General features: G+C 56.7%; 1 protein-coding gene across 1 annotated transcript in view; it reads left to right on the top strand.

Moving 5' to 3' along the window:
• Window positions 1–12,354, top strand: part of AHDC1 (AT-hook DNA binding motif containing 1) — an 84,893-nt gene that overhangs the window by 55,570 nt on the left and 16,969 nt on the right. Inside the window, 4 exon segments of the mRNA XM_072609524.1 lie at window positions 2,891–3,009; window positions 3,135–3,169; window positions 3,868–5,762; window positions 5,764–8,650. Coding sequence (XP_072465625.1) covers window positions 3,942–5,762; window positions 5,764–8,607 — 4,665 coding nt within the window. The 5' untranslated portion in view covers window positions 2,891–3,009; window positions 3,135–3,169; window positions 3,868–3,941 and the 3' untranslated portion in view covers window positions 8,608–8,650.

The raw sequence follows: 12,354 nt of genomic DNA, 5'->3' as shown, positions 1-12,354 counted from the left end.
TGGCCAAATAGTTGAAGTCACTTCCTGCTGCATGCAGCTTGCCATGTGAGCTGCCTGCCTGCCCGCCCGCCCTCAGAGCTGGGGCTGCTGTGAGGGGCTGGGGCTGAGGGCCTAGGGGCCAGGGACTGGGGGGCGGGGGGCCAGGGGAGGGAGAACACAGTCTTCCAGAAGAGACAGAGATATGTGTGAGTGAGCCAGGAGGGGAGCTCCTGACCTACTCCACACTGTGAGGAAGAAGGGTTGGAAAAATGGGATGGGGGGGGCTGGAGGGAAGAACAAGAGAAGGGGGCATAGGAAAATAGGACAGAACTAGTTAGGGGGCTGGGCTCAGTCCCAGTCTTGTCCTAAGGAAGGCCATAGGGCAAAGAAGGAAAGGGGGAAGAAGGGAATGGATGAAAAGATGGGCGGGAGGAGGGGGAAAAGCCAAAAGAGTCTCCCTGAGAGACTTGGGAAGGAGTGTAGGAGGGGCAAATGCAGGAGAAGCTGGCATGAGGACGGGGGCACTGGGAAGTTCTTGATCATTCTGGATCCTGTGATGGAGGGGAGGAGCCCAGAGAGGGATGACCCCAGTGGAGAGCAGATGCCAGCCCCCCAAGGAAAGGGCCCCCCTGGAGCTTGCCCAGTGGGCTGAGAGCACAGCACACCTGGCCCCTCCCGGCACCAGTGGGGCCCTTCTGTGGGACAGAGACTTGGCAATGGGCCTGGGCCCCATCAACACTAGGAGGAAGGGAGGGAGGATTTGAGGGGGGCCCTGTGCCCGGAGTCACAGGAGAGTTCCACCCCCTCTCCCTGTTGTGTGAGAGGAGGGGAAGGGAGCCAGCCCTGAGAATGTGAGACCCCCCCTCCTGGAGTGAATGGAAGGGGGCTGGGACAGGCATGGCCCAGCCTGCCAGGTGCCCCCCCACACACTGTGCAGGAAGGTGATGGGAGGGGGGCTGAGCCAAGAAAGGAAACACAAGAGGAGCTCTGTGTGGCTGGGAGGGGGCACAAGGTGGGAGGGGGGATGGCCCTGGCGTTCCCACTGGGTGACTGAGCCAAGCCCTCCAAGGGGCATCTGTGGCTCAGCGGGGACACCTAGTGGTGAGTGACAGATCCACATCCGGATGGGTGGCCCCAGGGGGTAAGGGGATAGGGGGATAGGGTGGGTGAGTGGTGCAAACTGGATTGAGAGGGAGATTTGGGAGAGCTGATCCTGGGGAGCTAGGGAGGCTCTGAAGTGAGTAGGGAACTAGGGGATCAGGTAGGAGGGGCTTGGACAGGGTCAGGAGGCAGGAAGCCCATTAGACTGGGAAGGCTAGAGGGTGGGGCTGAGAGCCTAGTTTCAGGGGGATATGGAGCCTGGGAGAGAAGGGTGGAGGCCAGGAAGGAGGAGCCAGGGAGGTTGGTGTGACCACAGCTGGCCTGGAGGATGTGGGCAAGGATTTCTCTGGGCACCAAGGAGAGCAGGTTGCACTGACGATATACCATGAGAACTGGTGAGACCTTTAGAGATAGACCCCTCTTAGTTGTACTGTGATCCTAGGCAGGTAGGTGGAAAAGTAGATAGAACTCTGGATCTCCAGTCAGGAAAGTCCTGAATTCAGTTTCGGCTTCAGATGGTAGCTGGCTGACCTCTGGGCAAATCATTTCATCTCTGCTTGCCTCAGTTTCCTCATCTGTAAAATGGGGATAATAATAGCCCCTCCCTCTCAGGGTTCTTGTGAGGATTGAGTGAGATAATATTTAGAAAGTGCTTAGCATATCTTAAAATGCCATATAAATGTTAGCTGGCATCACGGAGCCCCTCAGGACAAAGACAGAAGAAGGAATCTCCAGACAGACTCACGGACCCAGACTGACATTGCTGTTTGACCAAACACAGTTAGATGTTTTATAGGATTCAGGATTGAGTGGGAAAAGAGGCTAAAAGTGGGGCCAAAGGTAGCTGTCAGCTCACCTCTGCTAAATCTTGGAATGACTTCCTGGAGGAGGAAGGTTTCCCAAAGCCACTTCAATGAGGAGGAGGGGGGCAGCTTGGAGTCCAAGAACTCAGGGTGGCTTTGGGCCCATTTTCCTTCTCTGTGCCTCTGTTTTCTGGTCTGTAAATGGAACCACTAAAGTCCTCTCTTACATGGTAGTGAGGGCACTCTCTGTCTTCCCATAAACCTGGACAAGAGCCTCCACTGTAAATTAGATAGAAGAAAACTGGGAGGTTTTCTTCTCTATCTCCCCCCCACCCTTCTCTTGCCTTGCCTCAGCTCATTGTTCCAAATGCAGTGGGGTTGGTGGGGAGGGGATGGAAACTGAGGGCCAGGAGCAGGGATTTGGGGTCTGTGTCAGGGCCAAGCGCTGGGCTGGGAGCCGGGAGTGGGGCTGGGATAAGAGGCAGAACCAAGCAAGCAGGAGGCTCCTCTCTCCATGCTTAGAATTCCCTCCAACTGAGCACATCCAGAGCTTGGGCCAAGTGCCACCCTCCTACCCCCACCCCCAGCCATTCTCCCACCGGCCAGCTCTCATCCTGGCCTCCTTCACCTCCTTCCTCTCCATTATCTAGGTCTGGGCCTTTTGTTAGCTAGAGATGGGGCTAGAAAGAGGGATGACATCTCTCTAAGTCAGGGCAGAAAAGCTCCTGATTCTCGGATTTGGCAGCAGCCTCCAGAGAAGTAGTATATTGCAGTGGGGAGGGCAAGGGAAGGCGGCCTGAGAGAGGAACAAAGGGAAGTGTTTGCATTGTGGTGGGTTCTCATTATCTGTGTCCCCTGTCCCCCTCTGTCCCTCAGTAAGCCCCTTAGGTGAGTCCCACCCTTCCCATGAGGGGACGGTGAAGTCCCTGCTTCCCCTGGGGAGGGGGGGGGGTTGAATGAAAAGGTCCTTTGAGATCCTCGGATGCTGAGGGCTCCTGCTCTGCTAGGTGCTGCCCACTCCCCCTGGCCTGGGAGCTCCCCTCTGAGGTAGCAGGACACACTACTCACACGAAGAGAATCCATCACTCTCGAATCTCTTCACTCCAGGGCATAATTGCTCTTTCAGGTCAGTTGGGTATCTGGGGGGAGGGGGAAGATGGAAAACATGAAACATTAAGGGAGGTGGGGAGTGGATCAGGTGGGGGTGGGGGCGCTGGTAACTGGGTGTTTTTCTTTCTTTCTCTCTAACAGAAAATTCCATTGTCAGATCCCCAGCAGCACAGAGGGTGAGTCTTTTTCTTCTCTCCAGGGATACTACCCAGACCTGAACAAGGGAGGGGCAGGTAGTGAATCCTCAGCCCAGAAAGCCCTGGCCACTCTTGTGGGCTCCTAAGTCCTGGGGGTGGGGGCTTTGGAACTCTAGGCAAGGAGGTTGTTCTCAGAGGCCCTTGTTCAGCTCAAGGCCCAGCCAGGTTTTCTCAGCTCCTGGGGAGGTACCTGGGGGAAGGATTGGGGGGAAGGGGGAATGCTGTGAATTCCAGCTTCTCTGCTCTTCTGTCAGGGTCTTAGGGTGATCTGGAAAAGTGAGATTCTAGGCTGGGGAGGACTAAGTCCGAGGGATGGGGAACTTCGTAGGAGAGAGAGTACTTACTGTACCTGGAGTCAGGAACACCTCAGACATTTACGAGTGATGTGACCATGGGCAAGCCTCTGAACCCCTGAATTCAGACTTCTTATCTGTTAAGCGAGGGGTTTGGACTTGGGGACCTGTAAGGCTCCTTCTGGTTTTAAGCTGAGGATCTTATGAGTGTATGAATTAAATACCTGGGCTGGGTGTCTGAAGATGGGGGTGCTGACAGGGTCCTGGGACAGGGACCGAAAAAGGGGCTAAGGCCCAGGGATTGGTTAAGGTTGGAACTGTGGATAAGGTTGGATGGGTTGGGCCTCTGAGGAGGTTCTCTAACTTTCCTCCTGTCCCTTGCAGGTCTGTGTCCCGGATTTCCTGACCCCCATGTCAGTCCCGGCCCCGCCCGGTGGCCCTCGGAGGACAAGTTCAGGATGCGTGTGAAGCCCCAGGGCCTGGTGGTGACCTCCAGTGCCGTGTGCAGCTCGCCCGACTACCTCCGGGAGCCCAAGTACTACCCCGGCGGCTCCCCCAGCCCCCGGCCCCTGCTCCCTGCTCGGTCCCCTGACTGCCCGCCCAACAAAGCTTTCCCCAGAACCTTCCCTGAGGAGCCCCATCCACCACCCCGAGGGGACCCCAGTACGCGGCACACACCGCTCCTCTCCAAAGGGGACGACCTGCTGCCCCCCCGCCCCCCGGTGCCCCCCCGGCCTTTCCCTCACGCCCGCTGCCCTGTGCCTGGCGGGGGGGGCTCCAAGCGCCGCTGGGGCAACGGGCGGGTGAACCTGCACCCAGTGGTGCAGCTGATTGACATCATGAAGGACCTGACACGGCTATCCCAAGACCTGCAGCACAGTGGGGTCCACCTGGACTGTGGGGGCCTGCGGCTGAGCCGGCCCCCAGCCCCAACCCCTGGGGATCTCCAATATAGTTTCTTCTCCTCACCCAGCCTGGCCAACAGCATCCGAAGCCCGGAGGAGCGGAACACCACCCACGGCAAGGTTGAGAGACCTGGGCGAGCCCTCTATGAGGCAGAGCCTGAGCAGAGGGGTAGCCCTGAGCCAGGCCAGGGCACGAGCCCCGGATCCGCCACCGGCCTCCCCCAGGAGCCAGAGCCTGACGCTCCCGACTACTCTGAGCTGGCCGACGCAGACATCCTCAGCGAGCTGGCCTCTCTCGCCTGCCCTGAGGCACAGCTGCTGGAGGCCCAGGCCCTGGAGCCTCCGTCCCCAGAGCCTGAGCCTCAGCTCCTGGACCAGCAGCCCCGCTTCCTGGATCCCCAGGTGCTGGAGCCTCTTGGGGAAGCACTGGAGCTGCCACCACTCCAACCACTGGCTGACCCCCTGGGGTTGCCTGGCCTAGCCCTGCAGGCCCTGGAGACATTGCCAGATGCCCTCGAGTCCCAGCTGCTTGACCCTCAGAGCCTCGACCCTCTACCTAAGCTGCTTGAGGCCCCAAGCCACCATCTTGAGCCGCAGCCACCCATGGCCAGCTGTCCGCTGCCTGAGCCCCTGCGGTTGGACCTATGCTCTCCCCGAGGGCCTCTGGGGACTGAGGGCCACCCCAAGTACGCCCTGCGGCGAACTGATAAGCCAAAGATTTTGTGCCGCCGCCGCAAGGCGGGCCGGGGCAGGAAGGCAGATGCCTGTCCAGAGGGTCGCCTACTGCCCTTGCCCATGCCTGTGGGCCTAGCGGCCACCTTGGCAGAACCTGTGCCACCTCCATCAGCTGTTGTCCCAGTCCCCACCCCAGAGCCGGATACCGGGGCCCCTCGCCCCCTCATGCCCACTCGGAAGGGCAAGTGCCGGGGAGTGCGGCGGATGGTGGTGAAGATGGCCAAAATCCCCGTGTCCCTTGGGCGGCGGAACAAGACCACATACAAGGTGTCTTCTCTGAGCAGCAGCCTGAATGTGGAGGGCAAGGAGCTGGGTGTGCGGGTGTCGACCGAGCCCACCCCCCTCCTGAAGATGAAGAACAACGGGCGCAATGTGGTCGTGGTGTTCCCACCTGGTGAGATGCCCATCATCCTGAAGCGCAAGAGGGGCCGTCCCCCCAAGAACCTCCTGCTGGGCCCTGGGAAGCCCAAGGAACCTACTCCTGAGGTGAAGAAACGGCGGAGACGGAAGCAGAAGCTGGCCTCGCCCCAGCCCTCCTACGCAGCTGATGCCAATGACAGCAAGGCGGACTACTCAGATGTGCTGGCGAAGCTGGCCTTCCTGAACCGCCAGAGCCAGTGTGCGGGCCGCTGCTCGCCACCCCCGCTGCTGGACCCCCAGTGAGCCGGAATCAGTGCACCAGGCTCCCGACACCCAGAGCATCTCCCACTTCTTGCACCGCGTGCAGGGCTTCCGCCGGCGGGGTGGGAAAGCGGGAGGCTTTGGTGGGCGGGGTGGTGGCCATGCCGCCAAAGCTGCCCGCTGCTCCTTCAGTGACTTCTTCGAGGGCATTGGAAAGAAAAAGAAGGTGGTGACAGCCCCAGGAGTAGGGGCTATGGGCCACACTGAGCTAGGCCACCCCCGCAAGAGGGGCCGGGTGGAAGTGGACGCGGGGGGGAAGCCCAAGAGGAAAAGACGAGCGCGCAAGAATGGGACGCTGTTCCCAGAACAGACCCCTGGGGGTCAGAACTTTGGGGATGGGAGTGCTGAGTGGACTGGGGAGAAGGGCAACGCCTGGGCTCCCCACCACGGACACCCCGGGAGCCAGGCTGGGCGAAACTGTAGCTACCAGGGGGCCGAGGCCCGGGCATTTGCATCGTCTGGCCTAGAGAGCGGTGCCTCTGGCCGGAGTGGCTACTATGGGGCAGGTACACCCTCTACCCAGGCAGAGCTCAGCCAGGAACGCCACAGCCTCTTCACGGGCTATTTCCGTTCTCTGCTGGACTCAGATGACTCCTCGGACCTGCTGGACTTTGCCCTTTCAGCTTCTAGGCCTGAGTCACGCAAGTCATCAGGCACCTATACGGGCCCCCCCACCAGTGCCCTGCCTGCTCAGGGCAGGGGCCTGGCTGCCTTCCCTAACCGGGGGGCCAAGGCCAACCCAGCAGTTGGTGGGGGTGGGACTGGGACAGAACCATCCTTCCAGCCTGTCCTGCCTGCCCGCCAGGCTTTCCCTCCAGGCAGGGCAGCAGGCTATGGAGTGACCCCAGCTGCATCAGACTGTCGGGCCACAGAGGCCTTTCCAAAGTTGGCACCACCCTCAGCTGTGGCTCGCTCACCCACTGCCCACCCACCAGCGGGCACCTACCCCCAGTATAGCAGTTATGGGGCGGGCCAAGGTGTGTTCCCACCAGGGAAGCCCTTTTCAGGGCAAGACTGTGCCAACAGCAAGGACTGCAGTTTTGCCTACGGCAGTGGTAGCAGCCTCCCAGCCTCACCCAGTAGCGCCCACAGTGCAGGCTATGCTCAGCCCACAACAGGCCCCTGCCTGCCCTTGGGCAAAGCCTCCTTCTTTAACAGCTCCGAGGCGGCTCCTTTCTCCGGCTCGGTCCCCACACCACTTCGCTGTGATAGCCGTGCCAGCACTGTCTCCCCTGGGGGATACATGGTGCCCAAAAGCACCACCACCCCTGCCGCCTCCTTCCAGCCCTCACCCGAGAATTGTCGGCAGTTTGTGGGAGGGTCACAGTGGCCTTTCCGGCAGGGCTATGGAGGCCTGGATTGGACCTCAGAGGCCTTCAGCCAGCTCTATAACCCTGGCTTTGACTGTCACATCAACGAGCCCAATGTGATCCTGGACATCTCCAACTATACCCCGCAGAAGGCCAAGCAGCAGACTGCTGTGTCTGAGACCTTCTCCGAGTCATCCTCTGACAGTACCCAGTTCAACCAGCCTACGGGTGGCTACCGACGGGCCAACAGTGAGGCCTCCTCCAGTGAGGGGCAGTCCAGCCTCTCAAGCCTGGAGAAGCTGATGATGGATTGGAACGAGGCATCATCTGCCCCTGGCTACAACTGGAACCAGACCGTCCTTTTCCAGAGTAGCTCTAAGCCTGGCCGGGGCCGGCGGAAGAAGGTGGACCTGTTTGAGGCCTCCCACTTAGGTTTCTCCTCTTCGTCCTCTTCATCCCCAGCCACAGCTTCCTCGGCCTATCCTTCAAAGCGGAGCACTGGACCAAGGCAGCCCCGGGGTGCCCGGGGAGGTGGGGCCTGCTCGGGGAAGAAGGAGCGGGGTGGCGGGGCTAAGGCCAAGTTCATCCCCAAGCCACAGCCAGTCAATCCCCTGTTCCAGGACAGCCCAGACCTGGGCTTGGACTACTATAGTGGGGACAGTAGTATGTCGCCTTTGCCCTCACAGTCTCGGGCCTTTGGGGTGGGCGAGAGGGATCAGTGTGACTACATTGGGCCCTACTCCATGAACCCGTCCACACCGTCGGACGGCACCTTCGGGCAAGGGTTCCATTGCGACTCGCCCAGCCTGGGCCCTCCCCCGGACTTGGACAGCAAACATTTCCCTGGCCTTGCTCACCCTCTGGGTACTGCAGGCCCACAGACAGTGTTTGATTCAGGCCTCCAGAAGGCCTACTCCCCCAACTGCTCCCCGACGCTGGCCTTCAAAGAGGACCTGCGGCCAGCCAAGCTGCCCGCCTGTGAGCCGCTTAAGCATGGCCTTCAGGGCACCGGCCTTGGCCATGCCTCCCATCTGAGCTGCCGGGACCTGCCCCTTGGCCAGACCCATTACGACTCACCCAGCTGCAAAGGTGCCAGCTATTGGTACCCACCAGGCTCAGCTGCGCGCAGCCCACCATATGAGGGCAAGGCTGGGTCGGGGCTGCTGGCTGACTTCCTGGGCAGGACGGAGGCCTCATGCCTCAATGCCCCGCACCTCACCAGCCCCCCAGCCACACCCAAGGGGGACAAGGAACCACTGGAGATAGTGCGGCCACCTGGTCCCCCCCGAGGTGGCTATGGCTGCCCGCTCCTAAGTGACTTGACCCTGTCACCTGTGCCGAGGGACTCCATGCTGCAGTTACAGGACACATACAGGTACCCGGGCTTTGTGCCACAGGGCCACCCTGGCCTGGGGGGGGCCCCGAAGAGCAGCTTCCTGGGGCCTATGGGGGAGCCACACCCTGAGGACACTTTCACCGTCACCTCCCTGTAGTGCCAACTGAAGTGCCAACTGGACAATGAGGTTTTCTAACAGGGTGAGTTGGGGGTGGGGCAGGGAATGGGGGAGGGGAGAAGTCTGAAAAAAGAAGACTAGAGGGAGGAACCAAGGGCCTCCAGGGGAGGAAGGAACCCAGGAACCCAGGCCTGCTTAATCTCTCCTTGTTGGGAGTCTGAACATGGAAGGGAACAAATAGGTGAGGGAGCTAAGGGCCTCAGGGGAGATCAGGGGGCAGCCTTGCTGGAGGAGTGAAGTTAGGGGGGCAATTATCCAGCTAAGACTGAAAGCCAGGCTTCTGGGGTTTGGGGTTTGACCTTCTCCCTAGGGAGCCCCAGCATCTGAAAAGTGTCTTCACTTCTATGATAAGTCCCCTTGTGAAGGAAAGATCATACTGATCATGTAGCTAATATAGTGTGACCATGGGCTAAGTGGGAGTGGGATGTCTTAAGAGTTTCGTCAGTGAAAGTGAAGATTTGGGCTCCATGAAAGTACATTTAATGCCTTCAACCCTGGGATATGCTCAATATTCAAGATTTCATACTAAATGTTAGTGAGATAGGAGGTTCAGTGCCGGAGACACAGGCTAAGTGCCAGCGATAAGGACTCAGTGGTAGGGGGACATAGGGGCAGTCCCAGAGATGAGGACTCAGTGCCAAGGACCTAGGCTAAGTGCTGTAGATGGGGGGCAGGACTACATGCCAAGATTACAAGACCCCCAAAGTCAGCAGCCTCCTAGGCCTACCTTGGAGGTGGCCATCACCTTCTCTGTGTCCCTTCCGCCCTCCAGACAATTGTTCTAGGGTGATGGCATCATGGGAAGAGGGGCCCAGCCTGGGGAGAGCTGGGTGAGGCAGGTCCTCAAGCCTTGAGTGCCCAGTCCCCTCAACCCCAAATCTGTTAGCAATGCAATGTCCCACTGTCTCTTGGTGCTCCTGAAGGCTTTGCAAATTCTCCCTTTAACTGATATCATAAACTGCAGTTTGGGGGTGAGGGTGTCATGGTCTCCCCCTCATCCCCCTGCTTTTTGTTCTGAGTTTGTGGTTGGTTTGAAGGACAGACAACAACAATAAGTAAAATAAGCCCAAAAAGGAATAAAAATTTACCATTTTATAAAATAAAACACAAATCCAAACTGGACATAATTATATCGCCCTAGAACCCTCAGAATAAAAGTATTTTGGCCCAAGGTACCCCACACCATAACAAGGCAACCATCAACAGGTATGTCTAGTATCTCTGTCGTGTGTGTGTGTGTGTGTGTGTGTGTGTGTGTGTGTGTGTGTGTGTGAGTGTGAGAGAGAGAGAGAGACAGAGAGAGACAGAGGCAGACAGAGAATAAGAGAGTGAGGGAAAGGCTGAGAGAATGAGAGAGGGAAGGAGAGAGACAGAATGAGAGAGGAAGGGAGAAGGAAAGAGAGAAGACACAGAATGAGAGACAGAATGAGAGATGGAGGGAGAGAGACAGAATGAGAGATGGAGGGAGAGAGACAGAATGAGAGAGAGGGAGAGAGAATGAGAGAGGGAGGGCAAGACAGAAAGAGAATGAGAGAAGGAGGGAGAAAGAGAGAGACAGAGAATGAGAGGGAGGCAGACAGACAGAGAATGAGATAGGGAGAGACAGAGAGAATGAGAGAGGGAGGGAGACACACACACATACACGCAGAGAAACAATTGGACAGGTGGATTGTCTTATTTGTACAAGGCCAGACAACAGGCATATCCAGCTGTTAAAAAGCGATGGTCACTGGGTGGCCAGCAGGACACACAGTGAACATCTAAGTGACTTCCTATTGCCAAATTCAGACATCCCTCTCTGAGGATCTGGAGCAAAGGTGAGCCAGGAGATGCAAATCTGACCTTGCTCTTGACCCCCAACTCTACTTAGTCCTCCTCCCTCAGTTTACTCTTCTGGTAGTTTGGGTTTTGGTTTTTCCCTTCAAGAAAATCTAAGACAACCACGGAACCAGTCTTAATCCATCTTGGTCCACCCCTGTTCAGTGAATCCTACGTGCGCTCTGACTCAGAGCAAGGGGAGATGAGGCCTGAGTGATTTGGTGCCCTTAAGCCTCAGTTAGGCCTTCTCAGACTCCTCTCCCAAGCTCTGACTGCCCCACCCATTCTCCCCAGATTCCCAAATGCCTATGAGGTGAAAAAAACCCCAAAACTACCGTCCCACCCACAGTCAACTCATGATCCATACTAGTGGAGGAGGGACCATAGCACAGATAATACAGAATCACAGATATCCCCAACATTCATTTCTATTTAGCCTGAGAATTATCACATGACATTTTTTTTTTTGATGGAAGGTGTGGGGATAGGGAGGAGGAAGAGGGTGGACAGAGCAGATTTCAGTTCACTGAGCTCCAGCTGACTGGCAGTGGGCCCTTGGTACCAGAGGCCAGGAACAGGCTGGGGAAGTTTCCATTTAGAGTTAAAAAAGGTCAACTTTTCGCCCTTTTTTTGGAGAGAGAAAGGACTCCTAGATAATACAAAAGTGTCAAATTATCAAAAAGTCCCATCTGGTAGGTCCTTGTTCTTCCATTGGAATATGGGGGTGTCTGACCTCATGGCAAGTCACAGCATGTCAAACCAAATAAGGAAGTTGCCCAGTGAAGAGCCTGGCTCAGGGGCACCTGGGAAAGCATCCAGCTTCCCCATTCTGCTCCCTGTTCATCCTCTCCCTACTCCCCACCCCATACTGGAAATAGACAACACTGATTGCTCAGCAACCCAGCAGCCTCCCCATGTTTGTATGGGTCTGGGAAATGGGGATAATTTAGTGTCTGGATTCATAAGGCTTTTCCCAGGAGCTGAGAGAGTGGGGAGAGCTTCCAGATGCAAGAGGAGAGTGACAATTAATTGAGGAAGTAAGAGTACCAAGAAAGTACTTGGGCAGAGTGGGCAGTGATGTCAACAGAGAGGCTGGCTCTAGTGGACTGGCCATCAGGAAGCTGGGCTCCATTCCGTGCTCTGTCATTGGCTGACCTTTAGCAAGTCTCTCAGTCTCAATTTCTTTCCCTGTGAAATGAAGCTCTAACATTCTGTGTTTAGAGTCCCCCTTTCAGCTCTGACAAGTCTGTATTCTAAGGTCCTTTCCAGGACTAACATTGCATATCCTTGGGTCCCTTTCAGCACTGACCTGGTTTCTAAGGTCCGTGTCATTTGTAATATTCTATGTTCTAAAGTCTCTTCCAGCTCTAACATTCCATGTTCAGGTCTCCAGATGGAGTATTCTCTGTTCTAAGAGGTATTTATTTTTTGTTCTAAGGCCCCTCCCAGGTGTGACACACTCTCTTCTAAGGACTCTCCTTTCACCTCTAACATTTTATGTTCTAAAGGCTCTCCCGATTCTGACATTCTCTGTTCTAAGGTCCCTCCCAACTCTGACATTCTGTGTCCTAAGGTCCTTCCCAATTCTAACATTCTGTATTCTAAGGTTCCTCCCAGCTCAAACATTTTATGTTTTAGGTCTCTTCCACCTTTGACTTATATTCCAAGAGCTCTTTAACATCCATTGGGTCTAAGTTGAAAGGAGGACTAGTTGCTTCAGAAGAATAAAACTTGAGAATTTCAAATTGTCTGTAATCTCTGAGACCTCTGGCTGCTGGGCTAAGTGCCAGGGTTTGGTGGAAGGATGGGAAAGGGGCTTTCAGACATTCCCTGGCCCCCAGTTGGAAAGCAGGGACCAGAGATACCTTCTTTGCCCAAGATGGCTCCCACACAGAAGCTTTGGGAATG

Source organism: Notamacropus eugenii, chromosome 5 (genome assembly GCF_028372415.1).
Source record: "Notamacropus eugenii isolate mMacEug1 chromosome 5, mMacEug1.pri_v2, whole genome shotgun sequence".
NCBI classification, from domain to species: Eukaryota; Metazoa; Chordata; class Mammalia; order Diprotodontia; family Macropodidae; genus Notamacropus; species Notamacropus eugenii.
The sequence above is the reverse complement of the archived record's forward strand: the minus strand, read 5'-3'. Positions and strand labels throughout refer to the sequence as shown.